The 20538-nt window shown below is 43.6% G+C and overlaps 1 protein-coding gene across 1 annotated transcript in view; it reads right to left on the reverse strand.

The window, feature by feature from the left end:
• sh2d3ca (SH2 domain containing 3Ca) overlaps positions 1-20538 on the reverse strand; it is a gene marked incomplete at both ends in the record, with an annotated part of 91775 nt that overhangs the window by 3094 nt on the left and 68143 nt on the right. The window contains 11 exon segments of the mRNA XM_083793240.1: positions 102-326; positions 523-634; positions 1082-1253; positions 1492-1546; positions 1549-1606; positions 2915-3044; positions 5161-5632; positions 6714-6841; positions 8535-8615; positions 9354-9655; positions 12811-12960. Of these exon segments, the coding sequence (XP_083649366.1) occupies positions 102-326; positions 523-634; positions 1082-1253; positions 1492-1546; positions 1549-1606; positions 2915-3044; positions 5161-5632; positions 6714-6841; positions 8535-8615; positions 9354-9655; positions 12811-12960 (1885 nt within the window).

The raw sequence follows: 20538 nt of genomic DNA on the forward strand, positions 1-20538 counted from the left end.
TGTCTTTAACCAAGTAAAGTCAAGTTTTATGTGATCTTTCTTTGTTTGAGCTTCCTGCACTTGGGTCCTAACACCTGCAAACCGTGACTCTCTTCTCTTACCCTGCAGTTTGGTCTGGGCGTTGGCGGTGTACATCCCGCCGTGGCGAGCGATGGCGCGCGCCGCCTCCAGGTGGTTCATGACCACGTCGACGCCCGCCTCCACGCTGTCCCAGGGGTCCGGGCAGCCGCCGCCGTCGCCCCCCAACGCCACGCCTCCTCGCTCCAGCAGGGAGAGCACGGGGACCACGTGGGGGAAGGACGTGCAGGACGGCACGACGCAGCTCTCTGCAAAGCAACGCACAGTAGAGTCAAAATGATAATATTAAGCCATTCTGACCTGACATGCCACCAAGCGGTGTGAGTTTGACTCGTCAGTTTGTGAGTGGAGCGACCTGGGACTCGCTGTCTCGCTCCGCCCTGATTAGCAGATCTACAAGCTCGTAGCGTGCACATATTGGTCACGCGGACGTCATGATCTCACCCGTGGCGTCGTTCATGTTCTTCATGAAAGGCTTGAGCTTCTTCTCGTAGAGGATGGCGCCCTCCGTGTGCCTCTGACGCAACGTCACCCACGTCTGCTCCAGGCGAGAGATCTGAAAGGGGTGTCGTGAGGGTGGGTTCAGAGGGGAAACTGTTAGATCACAACACTATGGAGCGTCGCAGTCCCTCCCTCTTTCAGAACAACGAGTGGCCCAGGAAATGAATCGCAATGCATTTTTCTTATAGGCATTTCTTAAAGTATTTATTTAAAGACGGTTACGCCGCGGACAAATACTTTAAGAAATGCCTATGAGGAAAATGAACGGCAATTTATTTTCCGGGTCTCTCGAGGGGGCGGGACTGCGACGCTCTATATAGTCAAATGAAAAACAAACAGGAACATCAATCAATTATGTGTGAGCCACATAATATAATGACGCCACACACACATGCGCACACATGCACACGCGTAGAGACATTAATAATGAAACTGATGTAGAAGATTTTTTTTTAGAATCTGATCTCGGGTCAGAATGGGTTATAAGAAGAGACACACATACCTGGGGCATCTCCAGGGCTCTCATCACGGCGGCGAAGCCAAACAGGTTGGCCAGGTTGCTCTTCAGCTCGGCGGCCAGCTGGATGGTCTTGTGGAGCAGCGCGGCTCGCTCCTCCGTGCTGCCCGTGCAGCCCAGCAGGTCCACCGCCATCATGATGGACATGGTGTAGAACCTGGGGGAGAAGAAAAAGGTCTTAGGCCTTGCATTCACACCTAAGACACATGCAGTCCTGTGTCTTCTGCGTGTCATGGCCGCCGCAATGCAGTTCCAATGGGAGTCACATGGTTTCATGACACAACCTTGTTGCATATTAGCTTCGATTCGCCATCGATGGTGTCACTGGTGGACGGGTTTCTGAACTGCGTGTGTGTGTGTGTGCGCGCGTGCGTGCGTGCGCGTGCGCGTCTTACCTCTCCAACAGATCAAGTCTCAGTTGGTGTCCGTGTGGAAGTGTCAGCAACTCAACCCTGAGGACACTCCCATCATCCTTTGCATCTCCGTGGTCACGCCCAGAATCCTCGCCACCTGCCCATTGCATCGACACAGCTAAAAACAGTGTGGTAGCATATACAGCCCAAACCTGTTCATGTCAAGGACCCCCAAATTGGCACTAATTAGCCCGCAGACCCTTCCCCCCCCCCCCCCCCCCCATTTGAAAATATATGCCAAGGACCCCCAAAAGATAAGTTTTTTTCACTGCTTTAACAGTGACTTTCAACCATTTTCATTTCAAGGACCCCCAGTTTGACATGAATTAGGCTATTTAATGGCAGTTTTCTGAAAAAGCTATGTTTCGTTGAGCTTGTAGATCTGCTATTTTTCAATAGCTAAAGCATAACATGATGCTAACACCAAATGGGTTCCCGCCCCCAAAATGGGTTGAATTAACTCTGAGAGTGTACAAATGGAACTGTGAACTGTGAACTGAAATGGAAACCAAATGAAAACTAAGCTGTGATGACTAAAACTAAGACGAAATGTATTGACAAATACAAACTAGACTAAAATGTCAGGGAGGGACTATAGTGGACAAGAGATCCAGTCATTTTACACTTGGTTGCATGCTGAAAACAGCCGATCTACAAGCTCACGTGTGAGCTTGTAGAATCAGTCATTACGACAGCATCAAAGCCCGCCAAAATAGAGGGCATGAGTGTGACATCATCACCAAACCCGGATGTTATGCAGGAATACCCACTGAGTGGCAAAAAACGACTTTCTGGCCTTGACATCCACACAGAAAAGTCCTGTCTGATTGCATTAAACAACGTTAAACAATGTTAAACTCACTTTGCATGTTGCTTTGCCACTCGATGTGCCATTCACTTTAAGCATGCGCATACCCTCTATACATCTTAAGCCCGACACACACCATCTGCGACCGCCGCGCGTACCGCCGCGGCACAGTATTGCCGCGCGCCATAGCCGCACGGCAACACCAACAGGACGCGGCGCGCTACCACGCGGCTGGGGAGTTTTGTTGACTATATTCGATTGCCACGCCCACGGATAGCCGGGTGGAGGCCGCGCGGCAACGCCTGGAAAATACAACAGCGGTGCATCGGCGCGGCAGGCGAGGCGTGACCGCGCGCCAGCGCGCGTCGGACGCAGCCGGTGTGCGATAGGTTCATTGAAAATAATGGAGGCGGCTGTGTCCGCCGCGCGGCGACGCGCGAGGGACGCAGCCGGTGTGTGGTGGGCTTTAGTCGACTAAAACTAGACTAACTAACTAACTAAATGAAAACTATTCCACAGACTATGACTAAAACTAAAATCAAAATTTGCTGCAAAAACAACACCGGGGTGTGTGTGCGTGTGCGTGTGCGTGTGTACCGTGCAGTCCACCATGGTGATGTGTTTGGCCACCGTTCGCGCGTCGACCTCGGCCAGTAACTCTTTGACTCTCTTCAGCACGGACATCTCCAAAGGCTTGTTCTCCGCTGGCATCAAGCTGGACTCGTACCTAAACAGGACAGGATCAATACGTTGGAGCAGTGTTTGATTTCGTCGACTAAAACCAAGACGAAACATGTTCGTCGACTGCCTTTTCCCTGCACTGACGAAAACTAAATGGAAACTACATGAAAACTCAACGGTGACGACTGAAACTAAGACTAAATATACTGGCAATTTCGTCAACAAATATAAACTAGACTAGAATGTCAGGAAGGGGACTAGTGGACAAGAGATCCAGTATGAGTCATTTTACACTTGGTTGCATGCTGAAAATAGCCGATCTACAAGCGTTGTGAGCTTGTAGATCGGCTATTTTCAGCAAGTGTAAAATCAGTCCTTATACGACGGCATCAAGGCCGGCCAAAATACATTTTAGTCAACTAAATCAACTGTAGATTTAGTCGACTAAAATCTGATGATATTTAGTCGACTAAAACTAGACTAACACTAAAACATTCCAGCTTGTGACTAGTAAAATGAAAACTATTCAAGAGACTAAATCTAAAAGCAAAATTTGCTGCCAAAAACAACACTGCGTTAGAATGAGAAACTACCAGACCTGTGAACTACCGGGTCTACATCGAATGTTGTGCAACAGACGCTCCCAGCCTGTGGAACGACGTGGTCGGTTTTGATATCAATAATCTCCGTCTAGGGCATCACACTGTACTAATTAATCCGTCTGGGGCCCTTAAACCATTTAGGCCTGATGTCGAAATTAAAAAAATGCCTTTTTTTTTAATGTATTTTCTTCTAAAAACCTCATGTTTCTATATCAGTGGTGCTCAATATTTCATGTCAAGGACCCCAAAAATGATATGTAATTGGCCTCCGCCCCCCATCTGAAAATATTCCGGGGACCTCCCCCAGAAGCAAAATTTTTAGTTAAAAATGTTCGCTCTGAAAGAATATATATTCAAAGATTTGCACTACATTTCCCCAGATTTTTCAAAAAATAGCAGACCTACAGACCTTTGTTGTGATAATCCTCTCTACTATAGAGTGTGCTGACCATATAAGGAGTTCCTCCCTGTCCCCAGTTAACCCCTGGGGGGGGGGGTCAAAAAACCTTAGGTTTCGTTTTTGGCTCTCTATCCTGATTGGATGAAAGGCTTTGCCACCTAGCCCAAAAACAAAACCTAAGGTTTTTTGAGTGAAATCACTGAATATACCTTTAATCCTCTAAGACCCAGCGTTGCTTTATAGCAACAAGTTATATTTTTATTAATTACTTAATTTTTATTATTTTTTTCTGTTCTTTTTTCACCTAAACGTCATCAGTGATGTTCATTGCAATGCCATTTCAATGCCATTGGTCATGATATTTGCATATAAATACCCCCCACAGAGGCTGAAATTCACACAAATTAAAGGTTTCTGGACTGGACTTTTTTTTAACCTATGACTTTTGAACTTTAACCCTAATAAAAGTAAGTAAAATAATTGTAATATATGTTTTTTTGTGATCATTAGAATGTCTAGAACATGTTTTATTCATTATTGTGAAAGATATCCCCCAAATATAAATTATTAATTTATTATTATATAATTATTATAAATGTTTCATCAAACTTTATTATATATATTTTTTTAACATATTTTTTAGTCTTAGTCCTAGTAGTACAAAGTAGTAGTAAGGTTGAAATAAAAAATTTGCAAGTAGAAATTAATGCAGGTCTTAGAGGGTTAAACCGTTATAAAATGTAGTTTGTGTGTGTGTGTGAGTAGAAATGAATGCGGGTCTTAGAGGGTTAAACCGTTATAAAATGTAGTTTGTGTGTGTGTGTGTGTGAGTAGAAATGAATGCGGGTGTTAGAGGGTTAAACCGTTATAAAATGTAGTTTGTGTGTGTGTGTGAGTAGAAATGAATGCGGGTCTTAGAGGGTTAAACCGTTATAAAATGTAGTTTGTGTGTGTGTGTGAGTAGAAATGAATGCGGGTCTTAGAGGGTTAAACCATTATAAAATGTAGTTTGTGTGTGTGTGTGAGTAGAAATGAATGCGGGTCTTAGAGGGTTAAACCATTATAAAATGTAGTTTGTGTGTGTGTGTGAGTATAAATGAATGCGGGTCTTAGAGGGTTAAACCGTTATAAAATGTAGTTTGTGTGTGCTGCGACAATACCTCGACGGTTTGAACGACGACGCCATCTCCACCTGCGGGGCGCTGAACAGCCCGTCCCCCCCTCCTCCTCCTCCTCCTCCTCCTTGATCCTCCCTCGCTGCTCCGTCCCCCCTCCCCTCCTCCCCCCGCAGTCGCTCCACGTAGCCCTTGGCGGCGGCGGCGGGGGGCTTGGGAGGGGCTCCTGGGGCGGAGCACGGTCTGAGGTCACAGTAGCTCGCCGTCGCCGCCGTCGTCTCGGAGGCGTGCGACTGGTAGCCGACGGCGGCGTGGTGGTGGTGGGCGGGCGAGGAGTGCGCCGACTGAGAGGTGCGCGCGGCGGGGGGGTGGGGGTGCTCCGGAGGGGGGGGGTTGTTGTTTTGGCCCGAGGAGGAGGGGCTGAGCGTCGGGTCGCTGGAGCGCCGCGTCACCGCCGGAGAGGGCGGGACGACGGCCAGCAGCACGCGCCCGCCCGACTGGGTTCTGTGTCTGGTGACTAGAGAGAGAGAGAGAGAGAGAGAGAGAGAGAGAGAGGTGAGGTTAACCCATTTTGGACTGAGGTCGATTCAAAAAACATTTTTCTGAAAAAACCTATGTTTCCATGTCAGTTGGGCCACGGACCTAACCTGACGCTGCCAGATCCAAGAAGCTTGCTACACGAGTTTGTTTCACAGCTTATTGGGATCTGGGATCTCGGGAGCCAATTCGATGACGGGGCTGTTCCTTTTTTTCAAGATACTTGGTAGATGATTGGATGGGACCGTCTGTCTATCACCGTGTGGGCGTGCAAACACAACCAATCATATTGACTTGTCTATATAGCGTCACATCCGGTTTCGCACATATCCCGCCCTTAGCTCGCGCTGATTGGTTCGAACCGGGAGCGGTTCGGTGTTAGCTCAATCCCCTGAGCGATCTCAGATGGATGCTGTGTTGGGGAACATGCCACATGGTTACCCAATACCGCCCCCATCTGGCAGAGTCAGGTTACCAACGGCCCCCCCCCCCCCCCCATCTCAAAATATGTAGTTCCAGCAGGATCCCCCCCCCAGAAGAAAATATTTGAGTTAAAAATGTTCGCTCTGAAAGAATATATATTCAATGATTTGCGCCACATTTGAACGATTTTTTCAAAAATAGCAGACCTGCTATTTTTCAATAGCTAAATTATAACATCATGTTTAAAACACCAAAAGGGGTTCCAGACCCAAAATGGGTTAAGGAATCAAGCCGTTCTAAATTTACTTTCCTCCTCGTTTTGAAAGGAAAATATGAGCTAATCTCAGTAATCTGTCATATCACAATAATCACATCAGAGGATGGATATGTGGGTCGTCTGTCATATCACATCAGAGGATGGATATGTGGGTCGTCTGTCATATCACATCAGAGGATGGATATGTGGGTCGTCTGTCATATCACATCAGAGGATGGATATGTGGGTCGTCTGTCATATCACATCAGAGGATGGATATGTGGGTCGTCTGTCATATCACATCAGAGGCATTGTGTGTGTGCGTGTGTGTGCGCGCGGCTGCGTGTGTGTGCGCGCGGCTGCGCGCGTGCGCAATACTCACTGGCACTGTATGCAGGAGACAGCGAGGTTTCCCCGACGGGCGACAAGGGGCAACGGTATTCCTGGATCTGATCCATGCTCATGGCACAGTTCCTCATGGCGTCTTTGTGATGGTGGATGGTCGACGGGCTGCGAAAACAACACAGCATGTTGTTCAAAACATTCACTATGTGACCGGGCCCAGCCGTGAAGGGGAGTGACGGGAAAAAGGACTTCACAAGGAGCTATGCTGGAGGTTAAGGGTTTTGCGTTCATTTGGTTTCAGATGACAGAAGAAAGCCCAAGCGGCTATACGAATGTAAACGCTAAGCAATTACTTAATAGTGGGAGGCGAAAGGAGTGCATTCCACCCAGACTGGTTTACAATAAAAACCTGGGAAACTGGATTTTTTTATCCCACGATTGTGTAACCCATTTTTCAACCCTGTGTCAATTATCTAATGTGATCCTGGGCTCTACACACCCTCCGCCAACCTGGGGAGAGCAACGGACTTGAACTCATGCTTCCTTCATGCCTGAGTGTCCAAGTTGCTCCTTTACAGCTGACAGGGGGGAGTGTCCCTGGTTGGACGTAGCGCGTGGAAGGAACACGTTATTCCAACCAGTTCCTTTCCCCTCCATCAGGCTGGCCAGGGGGAGGCAGTTTAGAGACCAGGATTACTGCATGTTTTTTGTGGGGGTACCTACTACGCTAGGGGACACGGGGAGAACATGCAAACTCCACACAGAAAGGCCCTTTTGCCAATATCGCCTCGGGTATGGGCACTGATGACGCGGAGGAGGAAACACGCCGCCAGCACCCACAGCGTCCTGAGCGGGGATCGAACCCAGGACCTTCTAGCTGTGAGGCGACAGCACTACCGACTGTGCCACCGTGCCCCTGGAGACTGGATTTGTATCGACACAGGACCTGCTTAATGCTAATATTAATTCAACATTCAAGAGCAGAGAGGGACAGTGGCTAAGGCTGGGCAATATGGAAAATAAATCAAATACGTTCAACCAAATAACTCAATAGCGATTCTGTGGCGACATTATCGTATTTCGACAATATCACTCATAATCGACTCATAGTAGAGTCATTCAAATCAGGAAAATACAACACTAATTCCGCCACATATATCACAATAACCAACAAATCAGGTGATATCTATATCGTCTCATGATCATGATAACGATATCTTAGCGACATTTTGCCCAGCCGTAACAGCGTGCGATAGGTGAATACTAATGGTGTGGGTGTGTTGTGAAGAGAAGACAGGATTCAGGTGAGTCAAACAGTGAGTCAAACAGTGTCTGTGTGAAGGAACTGGGTTAGTGCTCGGAGGGGAAAAAAACAACATTAGTGGCACACACACACACACACACACACACACACACACACACACACACACACACACACACACACACACTCACCAGTGTTGTTTTCGTCGACAGAAAATATGACAAAAAGTTTTTTTCACTGACTAAACTAAATGGAAACCAAATGAAAACTAAGCTATGATGACTAAAACTATATATATAGTATAATTATAGTATAAGTATAAATATACTGACAATTTCGTGTGACGCGTTGTGAGCTTCAGCAAGTATAAAATCAGCCATTACGACGGCATCAAGGCCCGCCAAAATAAATTTTAGTCGACTAAATCAACAGTAGAATTAGTCGACTAAAATCGTACGATATTTAGTCGACTAAAACTAGACTAACACTAAAACATTCCAGGTGACTAAAATGTGACTAAAACAGAAATTTGCTGCCAAAAACAACACACACACACACACGCACAAACACACGCACACACACACGCACACACACAACCTGCAATTGGGTACTGGTTCCGGTTCCGGCGGTGGGACCACAGTTGGTGTTTGGGTCGGACTGTCGGGGCTGTCCGGGTCGCTGATTGTATAACGTATAACGACAAATGAACAACAATGAAGGAAAACAGCAACGGACGGACGTAAGAACTGACATCAGCACAGCGAACGTGATGATGTTGAGGCACTGGACACTGTTCTCCACCGTCGTCCTCTTTATCCCATTCTGACCCGAGATCAGATTCTAAAAAATGTCTTCTACATCCTGACAGTTTTCTGAAAAAGCCATGTTTCGATATGTCAGCGTTTCTTTGATTTTTCAAAAATAGCAGACCTACAAGCTCGTAGCGCGCCACCGAGTGGCGCGCTACGAGCTTGTAGATCTGCTATTTTTCGATAGCTAAAGCATAACATGATGCTGACACCAAAAGGGGTTTATTTCTGTACATCTCTACCTCGCACGCAAGCAGTGGTTGGGAAAAAGTACTCAATTGTTTTACTTAAGTAAAAGTAACAATACTGCAATTTAGAACTACTTTTGCTACAAGTAAAAGTACGGAATTGAAAATGAACTTGAGTAAAAGTACAAAAGAGGGTTAAGACTTAACCCATTCTGACCTGAGATCAGATTCTAAAAAAAGCTATGTTTCTACGTCAGTGGTTCTTCGATTTTTCAAAAAGGATAGCAGACCTACAAGCTCGTAGCGCGCCACTATAAGCTTGTATATCTGCTATTTTTCAATAGCTATAAAGCATAGCATAATGCTAACACCAAAAGGGGTTATAATCCCGCGCCCAAAATGGGTTTTAATCTTCTCACCTGTGAGGTATCATCTTCTCGGCGGTCAGTCCGTCGGTCATGGTGACGCTTCTCCTCTTGATGTACGCCCCCCGCTGGCCGGACGGCGAATAGGCCTGGTGGGACCCCGGCTTGCCGTTGTTGCCGTTGGCGGCCAGCCCCAGGGCGAAGGTGGCCTCCAGGTAGCGCAGCGGCAGCGTCCGGCAGATGGGACAGTAGACGTGGGCGCCGCTAGGCGCCGAGACGGGCCGCCGCTGGCCCACGTAGAAGCGCACCAGCTCCTGGACCGAGTCGAAGGTGTCCGACTCCAGCACGTACTGCACCTGTTAGAATGTGTTTATGAAAGAAAAAGTGAATCACTATTATTATCAGTAACATCGTCATCATCGTAACAATTATCATTATCACTGAGTTGTAGAAGTATAGTGCTTTTTGACCAGCTTTTTTGATCAGATTCTTTGATTTTTTTGATTTTTTTCTTTCAACATGATTTTGTTTAATCCTTTCATTGGAAATGCAGCAATGTTGAAAACGGATTTATTTATTTATTTATTTGTTCTTTAGACGAGATTACTGAAATCTCAAAAAGGTGGGCATAATAAGCTTCGGCTTCAGCCCTTTCCTTTTCGGTCAACTGTATCATGATAACCCCTTTTCCTTGTATGTAATAATGTTGGATAAACCATGACCGAGACAAATAAACTATCTAGCTATCTAAGGAGGAGGAGAGAGAGAGACGACGATAATGCAATGACACACCGAATATTCGGCCGTAGAAAATATTCGGCCGCAGAAAATGGCTAAAAAGGCATTTTCGGCAACCCATTTTGTCCTGGGAACGATTCTGCAAATGTCTTCTAAATCCTGACTGTTTTCTTGAAAAAGCTATGTTTTTCTATGTCAGTCGTTCTCAAACGCTTTCATGTCACTTTTCACGATTTTTGAAAAATAGCAGATCTACAAGCTCATAGCGCCACTCGGTGGCGCGCTACGAGCTTGTAGATCTGCTATTTTTCAATAGCTAAAGCATAACACAATGCTAACACCAAAAGGGGTTCCCGCCCAAAATGGGTTAAGTTAAGTTTAGCTATAACCATTTCTTTTGCCATAAATCCGGTAGCTTTTAGGTATACGGCCATGACACCAATGGTAGGAAAAAAAGATATATGATACTAATCGTATTCGGATATTCGGTATTCGGTTTTCGGCCAACTGTTTCCTATATTCGGTTTTCAGTTTAGGCCAAGAATTTCTCTTTCGGTGCATCCCTAGATGCAAGTGTTGTTTTTTTTGGCCGTCAATTTTCTGTTTTTGTTTTTAGTCATTAGTCTTTTTGAATAGTTTTCGTTTGGTTTGAGGGACATTTTTTGTCACCTGGAATGTTTTGGTGTTGGTCGAGTTTGAGTCGACTGAATGTCGTGAAATTTTAGTCGACTGATTCTGCAGTTGATTTAGTCGAACAAAATGGGTTTTGGCGGGCCTTGATGCCGTCGTACTGAATGATTTTACACAAGCAACCAAGTGTAAAATGACTTGTACTGGATCGCTTGTCCACTAGTCCCTTCCTAACATTTTAGTCTAGTTTTGATTTGTTGACGAAATCGTCAATATATGTAGTCTTAGTCATTAGATTTGACCAGGACTTTGACCATACCTTGGTGTCATTAGATTTGACCAGGACTTTGACCATACCTTGGTGTCATTAGATTTGACCAGGACTTTGACCATACCTTGGTGTCATTAGATTTGACCAGGACTTTGACCATACCTTGGTGTCATTAGATTTGACCAGGGCTTTGACCATACCTTGGTGTCATTAGATTTGACCAGGACTTTGACCATACCTTGGTGTCATTAGATTTGACCAGGACTTTGACCATACCTTGGTGTCATTAGATTTGACCAGGACTTTGACCATACCATGGTGTCATTAGATTTGACCAGGACTTTGACCATACCATGGTGTCATTAGATTTGACCAGGACTTTGACCATACCATGGTGTCATTAGATTTGACCAGGACTTTGACCATACCATGGTGTCATTAGATTTGACCAGGACTTTGACCATACCTTGGTGTCATTAGATTTTACCAGGGCTTTGACCATACCTTGGTGTCATTAGATTTGACCAGGACTTTGACCATACCTTGGTGTCATTAGATTTGACCAGGACTTTGACCATACCTTGGTGTCATTAGATTTGACCAGGACTTTGACCATACCTTGGTGTCATTAGATTTGACCAGGACTTTGACCATACCTTGGTGTCATTAGATTTGACCAGGGCTTTGACCATACCTTGGTGTCAATAGATTTGACCAGGACTTTGACCATACCTTGGTGTCATTAGATTTGACCAGGACTTTGACCATACCTTGGTGTCATTAGATTTGACCAGGGCTTTGACCATACCTTGGTGTCATTAGATTTGACCAGGACTTTGACCATACCTTGGTGTCATTAGATTTGACCAGGACTTTGACCATACCTTGGTGTCATTAGATTTGACCAGGCCTTTGACCATACCTTGGTGTCATTAGATTTGACCAGGGCTTTGACCATACCTTGGTGTCATTAGATTTGACCAGGACTTTGACCATACCTTGGTGTCATTAGATTTGACCAGGACTTTGACCATACCTTGGTGTCATTAGATTTGACCAGGACTTTGACCATACCTTGGTGTCATTAGATTTGACCAGGGCTTTGACCATACCTTGGTGTCATTAGATTTGACCAGGACTTTGACCATACCTTGGTGTCATTAGATTTGACCAGGACTTTGACCATACCTTGGTGTCATTAGATTTGACCAGGGCTTTGACCATACCTTGGTGTCATTAGATTTGACCAGGACTTTGACCATACCTTGGTGTCATTAGATTTGGCCAGGACTTTGACCATACCATGGTGTCATTAGATTTGACCAGGACTTTGACCATACCTTGGTGTCATTAGATTTGACCAGGACTTTGACCATACCTTGGTGTCATTAGATTTGACCAGGACCTTGACCATACCTTGGTGTCATTAGATTTGACCAGGACTTTGACCATACCTTGGTGTCATTAGATTTGACCAGGACTTTGACCATACCATGGTGTCATTAGATTTGACCAGGACTTTGACCATACCTTGGTGTCATTAGATTTGACCAGGACTTTGACCATACCTTGGTGTCATTAGATTTGACCAGGACTTTGACCATACCATGGTGTCATTAGATTTGACCAGGACTTTGACCATACCATGGTGTCATTAGATTTGACCAGGACTTTGACCATACCTTGGTGTCATTAGATTTGACCAGGACTTTGACCATACCTTGGTGTCATTAGATTTGACCAGGACTTTGACCATACCTTGGTGTCATTAGATTTGACCAGGACTTTGACCATACCTTGGTGTCATTAGATTTGACCAGGGCTTTGACCATACCTTGGTGTCATTAGATTTGACCAGGGCTTTGACCATACCTTGGTGTCATTAGATTTGACCAGGACTTTGCTGATCTTGAAGTGCAACACCTCGTGGTCCCAGCGACAGGTCAGAACGTAGTCCCCGACACTGGTCAGAGAATCGCGCACCAGGAAATCTCCGTTGCGCACCACTAGCGTCTCTGACACCTGGAAAAGACAAGAGACACCGTGAGCATATTTGGTCTCTTTTTGTCTCTTTTTACCCAACAAAAGTAACAAAAGTAAAAGTACACAATTTAGAACTATACTTCGTTACAAGTAAAAGTACGGAATTGAAAATGTACTCGAGTAAAAGTACAAACGTATCGGCATCAAAATGTACTTAAAGTACTAAAAGTAAAAGAGATACATATTGCAGAATGTGCCATTTCTCAAGTTCAAAATGTGTACAAAATCTAAAATAGCCGATCTAAAAGCTCAGCGACGCATTGTGAGCTTGTAGATCTGCTATTTTCAAATTGGTTAATGCATGTTTTCTAATCAAAATTAAAATCGCCAAAGTAACTTGTAACTAAGGTTTTCAAATAATTGTAATGAAGTAAAAGTACACATTTCGGCTCTGAGATGTAGTGGAAGTAAAAGTACTGGAAATTGGTAAAGTACAAATACCTCAAAATTGTACTTAAGTACATTACTTAAGTAAAAGTACTTTCCACCACTGGAAATAGGGCAGGTGAAAAAAAGAAAGAACCCGTGACCACTTGAAAACCCCAAGCATCCCTTTTCCTCCGGGTGGGATCATTGGCCAAAAAACAGACGATCTATAAGGTCACAAAGTGGCGCAACGCAATGCGTTGTGAGCTTGTAGATCTTCTTTTTTTTCTCCAGCAAAGAGATTTGGTGTAGACTACAGGGAGGAAAAGAGCGGACCAAGGACCAAGTTAACCAGTGTTGTTTTCGTCGACTAAAACCAAGACGAAAAATGTCCGTCGACTACCTTTTTCCACCGACGAAAACTAAATGGAAACAAAACGAAAATGCTATGCTATGATGACTAAAACTGAGACTAAATATATTGACAATTTCGTCAACAAATTACACTTGGTTGCATGCTGAAAATAGCAGATCTACGAGCTTGCAGATCGGCTATTTTCAGCAAGTGTAAAATCAGTCATTACGACGGCATCAAGGCCCACCAAAATACATTTTAGTCGACCAAAATAGCCGTAGATTTGGTGACTAAAATGTGACCTAGAATGGAACTAAAGGAAAACTATTCAAAAGTCTATGACTAAAACTAAATATATATACTTGGCTATGTTCAGAATGTAAAGACTGCCAATTTGTTCACAGCAAATATTAGTCATCCAATGAGCTATCTTTGGGCCAGAACAAAAACACAAAAAATGTAAGAGGGCTAGAAGCCTGCAGAAGTTGTGCTCTCAAAGACAGCATCCTTTAGGGAATTTTAAAATATTAATGGGTTGAAAAGCCTAGAGTCAAAGACCAAGTATAGTGTGTAGTCCCTGTCAGCACCGTGTTGTTATAAAGGCATATCACCAGTAGGTGTCAGTGTTTGCACACATTAGTGGTCATGACATTAAAACAGAGGCTCTATCCTATTCTTATTGCAACCTAAATGTATCGTAAATGGTAAATGGTAAATGGTGCATTTATATAGCGCCTTTATCCAAGGCGCTTTACAGAGATTGTGCATTACATTCACCCATTCACACACACATTCATACACCGATGGCAGCGGAAACCATGCAAGGCACCAACTAGCACATCGGGAGCAATTAGGGGTTCAGTGTCTTGCTCAAGGACACTTCGACAGTAACTCTGGGGGAGCCCGGGTTCGAACTGGCAACCTTACGGTTACCATCCAGGCACTCTACCCCTGAGCCACCGCCGCCCGCCTTGTGTTGATTGGAATCATAGGACTTTATACTGCTACACACTAACCAGAAGCACTCTGTCAGACTGTCACACATTTAAAAAAAGGAAGTCACAGACAGTGACAAATGAAATGCCTTGTTTCAGCATTCGACTGGAGTATGAAGTAAATGAGTGTAAAATGAAATAGAGAAAGAAGGAAAGAAAGAAAGAAAGAAAGACAGACAAATAAAATGGCATTTAACTGGAGAGTTTGAAAGAGAGAAAGAAAGAAAGAAAGAAAGAAAGAAAGAAAGAAAGAAAGAAAGAAAGAAAGAAAGAAAGAAAGAAAGAGAAAGAAAGAGAAAGAAAGAAAGAAAGAATGTACGTGGGGGGACAGAGCTTTCGCCTTTGCTGCCCCAACCCTGTGGAATGCCCTCCCTAAGGCACCTTTTCACTGTCTTTTAATGTTCTTTAGCTTTTAGTGTTATTTTTCCTTTTTCTATTAAAGTTGTTTTTAATTTGTTGTTACCTCTGTAAAGCCCCCCCATGTAAAGCGTCTTTGGGTACTCAGAAAAAGTGCTATATAAGTTTGAGATATTATTATTATTATTATTAGAAAGAAAGAAAGGAGAAAGAAAGAAAGAACGAAAGAAGAGTATTCAGACACTTCAAAGAGGGTGTGTGTGTGATCCAGTCACCATAGGGTGTGTGTGTGTGTGTGTGTGTGTGTGGGATCCAGTCACCATAGAGGGTGTGTGTGTGTGTGTGTGGGATCCAGTCACCATAGAGGGTGTGTGTGTGTGTGTGTGGGATCCAGTCACCATAGAGGGTGTGTGTGTGTGTGTGTGTGTGTGTGTGTGTGTGTGTGTTTTGGATCCAGTCACCATAGAGGGTGTGTGTGGGATCCAGTCACCATAGAGGGTGTGTGTGTGTGTGTGTGTGTGTGGGATCCAGTCACCATAGAGGGTGTGTGTGTGTGTGTGTGTGTGTGTGTGTGTGTGTGTGTGTGTGTGTGTGTGTGTGTGTGTGTGTGGGATCCATAGCAACTAAGTATTATTTTGGCAGCCATGGGGCTTAGGGATATCCCCCAAGTTTACGCTGGGGCAAATTCACGAATAAATGAATACATTATGCAAATTTGAATGTGGGATAACACACAGATGGGTTCTTCTGATAGAGCAAGAGAGTAAAGAAGGAGATGAAGCATTAAAGTGGTAAGCTAATTTATATTCTGTTTGCGACTGTGTATAGTTTGCCAAAAGTTGTTTTTTCTAGTACGATAAAGCATACATTGGGCTTAAGTGGAGTTATCTTCAATGTGGGTATAGGTGGGGTGGTTTCATGTATCAGCGTGTACATATATGGTGTCTATAGTCTCCAGCTGAGAACCCCTCCCCCACAAAGAAAATGAGGATTAATCGTGTCTCCTGTAGTTCTTGTTTGCACATTATACGGTACTTGGAATTGTTCCTGCTGTGCATTGTTCCCATACTAACTATTAGGAGCAATGGATGCCATTCATATGGCAGCCTGAGAGCACTTATGGGTAAAGGTTAAGAGTCTTGCTCACTGCTCAGTCCTCCGTGTCATCAGTGCCCGTGCATGCCCGAGGCGGGGTTGGCGAAAGGGCCTTTCTGTGTTGGCGTTTGCATGTTCTCCCCGTGTCCCCTATAGGGTAGGTACCCTCACATGTTCTGCCCGTGTCCCCTATAGGGTAGGTACCCTCACATGTTTTCCCCGTGTCCCCTATAGGGTAGGTACCCTCACATGTTCTCCCCGTGTCCCCTATAGGGTAGGTACCCTCACATGTTCTCCCCGTGTCCCCTATAGGGTAGGTATACCCTCACATGTTCTCCCCGTGTCCCCTAAGGTAGGTACCCTCACATGTTCTCCCCGTGTCCCCTAGGGTACGTACCCTCACATGTTCTCCCCGTGTCCCCTATAGGGTAGGTATACCCTCACATGTTCTCCCTGTGTCCCCTAGGGTAGGTACCCTCACATGTTCTCCCCGTGTCCCCTAGGGTACGTACCCTCACATGTTCTGTCAGATAAAAATGAAGAGGCTAGAACTTCAAACTACAAACTGTGTAGTATGTGTAGTGTGCAATGCATTTTGAGCTTGTAGATCTGCTTTTTTGCTATTTTTTTAATTGGAATCCTGCATTATTTTTCACCTATTTTTGAATTGGAATCCAGAAAAGTAATCTTTTTTAAATTTAATTTCAAATACATTAACTTTATGATTATGAACTGAAATGCAAATATTGGACATAAAAAAGACTAGTACTAGTGATTAAGCTATGAACACATTAGACTGAAGTAATTAAAGCGGGTCATGTTCGCATATTTGGAATTGCAATTGGAACAGCTGAAATCAATAACATATCAGTATTCTGATATTAACCTGCAGACCATTGATTGATTGATTGATTTAAATATTTTTTAAGTTTGCAGAATTACAGTAGCCTACATTTCAAGCACAAACTCAATACAAAGACTGCTAACTGTGAGTGGACGACCCAATTAAGCATTATTGATTGATTGATTGAAATATTTATTAACAGTTTGTAGAATTTACAGTACATTTTAAGCACAAACTCAATACAAAGACTGTTAACTGTGAGTGGACGACCCAATTAAGCATTACACTTGTTTACAACAGGGTCCACATTGTTCAATTCATCAAAACATTTAGAGACATACAAATAGACACTTCTATGTAGCTAAAGAACAGAACAGGAATTCATCATATAGGAAGCAAAAAGGGAAAAGATACATATACAGTGAGGGGAAATGGGGTGGGGGGGGGGGGGGGGATTCAGATTTTACAGAGGCCAGTTTCGAATTGCAGCCGTCCGTAGGTGCCCTTTGAGAGCGGTTTTGAAGGAGTCAAGGGATTCACATGTCTTAATGACTGTTGGTAGGGCGTTCCACATTTTGGTGGCATAGGAGCGAAAAGAATTTAGTCCCTTGTTTGTGCCGAATCTGGGTTGTACATGGTTTGTTGTACTCCCTCTGGTGTTGTGGGTGTGGACTTCGTGTACATTAAGGAAGTATTTAGACAGGTACATGGGTATCTTGGTGGTGTATCGAATCTTGTGGACCAGTACCCATTGCAAGATGCTGTACTCTGTCGTCGACCCTAAGCCATCCCAGCCTGTCAAAGTGGGCAGGGGTGAGGTTGGTTCGGGGGGTGAGGCCAAGTAGGAGCCTGACCAGTTTGTTTTGGGAGGTCTGGAGCCTTGTTTTAAGGGCCTTTGAGGTGCTGTGGTACCAAGAGGTGGATGCACTTACACTTTACACTTGTTTACAACAGGGTCCACCTTGTTCAATTCATCAAAAAATAAAATAATACATTCTTCAGCGTGTCCACAATAGTCCACAGCCCACTTTGCCACTCTCTCTGATCCACTGCATCAATAGCACCCCCCCCCAATGGCAGACAATCATGTCGGACACATACATTCAGTTGATCCGAATTAACATGTGTTAAATCCCTGTGCCTCAGGAATGTCGTACTTCCTGTTCTTTCCAGATGGGATATGGCCACAACGCATGTTAGATGTTCCTTGCATGCCTGTACAATACCTTTTGTTTGTTTGTAGCATGTTTGAAGCATGTTAGCGTGTTTTGAGTTATTATAACCAGTGCTGCTAGTGAATATCACTGCCAAATATAACTAGAAAACCTATTCAGCACAAAAGGTCGTTTTATATTTTATTATTGACATTACATTTTTTTGAGTTGAGGGGTTGAGGGGTCAAGTACCCCCTTTGACCCCTCGTGGCGCCGGGCCTGCTACATAGTACATATTAACATTACACTAAAAAATAACAAAACAGTGTCATATTTTCCGGTATTGTTTTTATAATCACCATAATTTTATAATAATTGTATAATCATTTTGCATTGTTCCTGTCAGGTCAGTGGGTGTTCAAGGTGAAGTGGTAAACATGTATCAAAGTGGCCCAGAGCGTCTGCCAAAAGACTAAAATATTCTTAAATGATAACAAAACTATTCCCATTTAGGACAGCAGATAAGATATTTTGCTCTATTGTTCTATATAAGTAAGTAATAAGTAAGTTATATTCGCAACACACAAATCTACTATGTCATGTCCAATATAAACACTGAGAACATGCATTGAACACATCCATTTTGGATATATACCAAATTGGATATACCAAGATTGTCCTCAAATAAACAAAGACAAAACTAAAGTACCTGTTTTGAAGTCAAGGACAATGGATTAAAAGTCAGCGCTTATAGCTTCAAACCTTGTTGTAGTCATGGCCTCAGAACTTTAACCAGCCACATTAGCACCGTCAAAGTCAGATTATATGATTTATATCCAACCGGAATCTAAAAAAAATGTCCAATAGTAGTCTTGACTACTGTACCAGTGTTTTACAGATGTCCCTAAAAATATATCAGGTGATAGCAGCTCATTCAGAACGCTGCTACTCAAGTCTTGAGTAATACAAAGAACGTTGAGCATATCAGGTCTTAAACCTTAACACTGGTTTCATGTCTGTCAAATAATATATTTTCAAAATACTACCGCTGGTCTATAAAGCAGGGGAATTGCGTAGGTTCATACCTCTAAGGTCACCTGGTTTATGACCCTATAATTAAAAAAATAGTATTCAGTTTAATGTGTAACATATCTGGAACAAACTCAGTTATTTTAAATCACAGCTTTGTTTGCCGCTGCCTTTCATTGAGATCGTGTCATTATTATTCTACACGGACATTTAATTTAATTTATTTAAATTATTTCATTCATTTCCGTTTATTGTTTTTGTTATTTTTGTGTCCTGAATATGTTTTCAATTAAGGCAACATACGGGGTAGAATAGGAAAGTTATATAATGCAGCTTTAACCTTCTTTTTTATTTGTTTTACTGAATCTGATATAATGTTTCATTTGCTTAATGTTTGATATAAAACTCATTGAATTGCCTTGTTGTTGGGAGCAGTGATTGGCCAGTTTTGTGTCCCGCCCCCTCACTCTGATTGGACCATCAGGGCCCTCTGTTAGTATTCAACAAGAGTTTGTTCTGCTTGGAGTAATGGAGTCACTTTAATCTCTGCTAGTTGTTAAGAGCTGAACTTATCCTTTCTACACTAGCTGAAGCATTTACTTTTGGTTCTACTTTAAACTTTAGTACTTTAGATTTCCACTCTTTAAAAATAGATCTAGTATCAGTTTGTTTGGGCAGGTTTTGAGTTATGGCTTTACTACAAACATTGAAGTCCCTGGTCAACCAGAGACTATCTGCTGCTGCTGAAGACATATTTGGGATCGTTGGAAGAATTCTAACAGAGTACGAGGATGAAGCTTTCCACATCAAGCAAGAAACTGACCGCCAACGCAGACTACTGGATATGGTTTTACAACCAATCGTCAAACTACACAGAGCAGGTTGGTAAAACATTTACTGAGAGGGAGGGAGAGAGACTGAGAGGGAGGGAGAGAGAGAGAGAGAGAGAGAGAGAGAGAGAGAGAGAGAGAGAGAGAGAGAGAGAGAGAGAGAGAGAGAGAGAGAGAGAGAGAGAGAGAGAGATAGAGAGATAGATTGTGTTTTCACCATTATCTCTTACATGGCAATGGTGACTATTTGGAATGGAAGAGGAACTGGTGGATACTTTGCATTGATAATAGTCAATAGTATTCTAGATGTGGTTCCATTCAAGTTAGGGTGACATTAACAGAATCAAGTAGTAAGGAATACTTTATTTAAATGTTGATCATGAATAATCATAGACTGTTTAAACTAAGCTAACTCATTAAACGTGTTGCACTCTAAAACAACAGAGGATATAGCTGATAGCAATAGGGTTGTATGGCAAAGGAGAAACAAGGAGATGCTTGTTTTAGAAACGAAGCAATGTTGGAAGTAGGG

Source organism: Protomyctophum parallelum (genome assembly GCF_964188405.1).
Source record: "Protomyctophum parallelum genome assembly, chromosome: 21".
Lineage (NCBI taxonomy): Eukaryota > Metazoa > Chordata > Actinopteri > Myctophiformes > Myctophidae > Protomyctophum > Protomyctophum parallelum.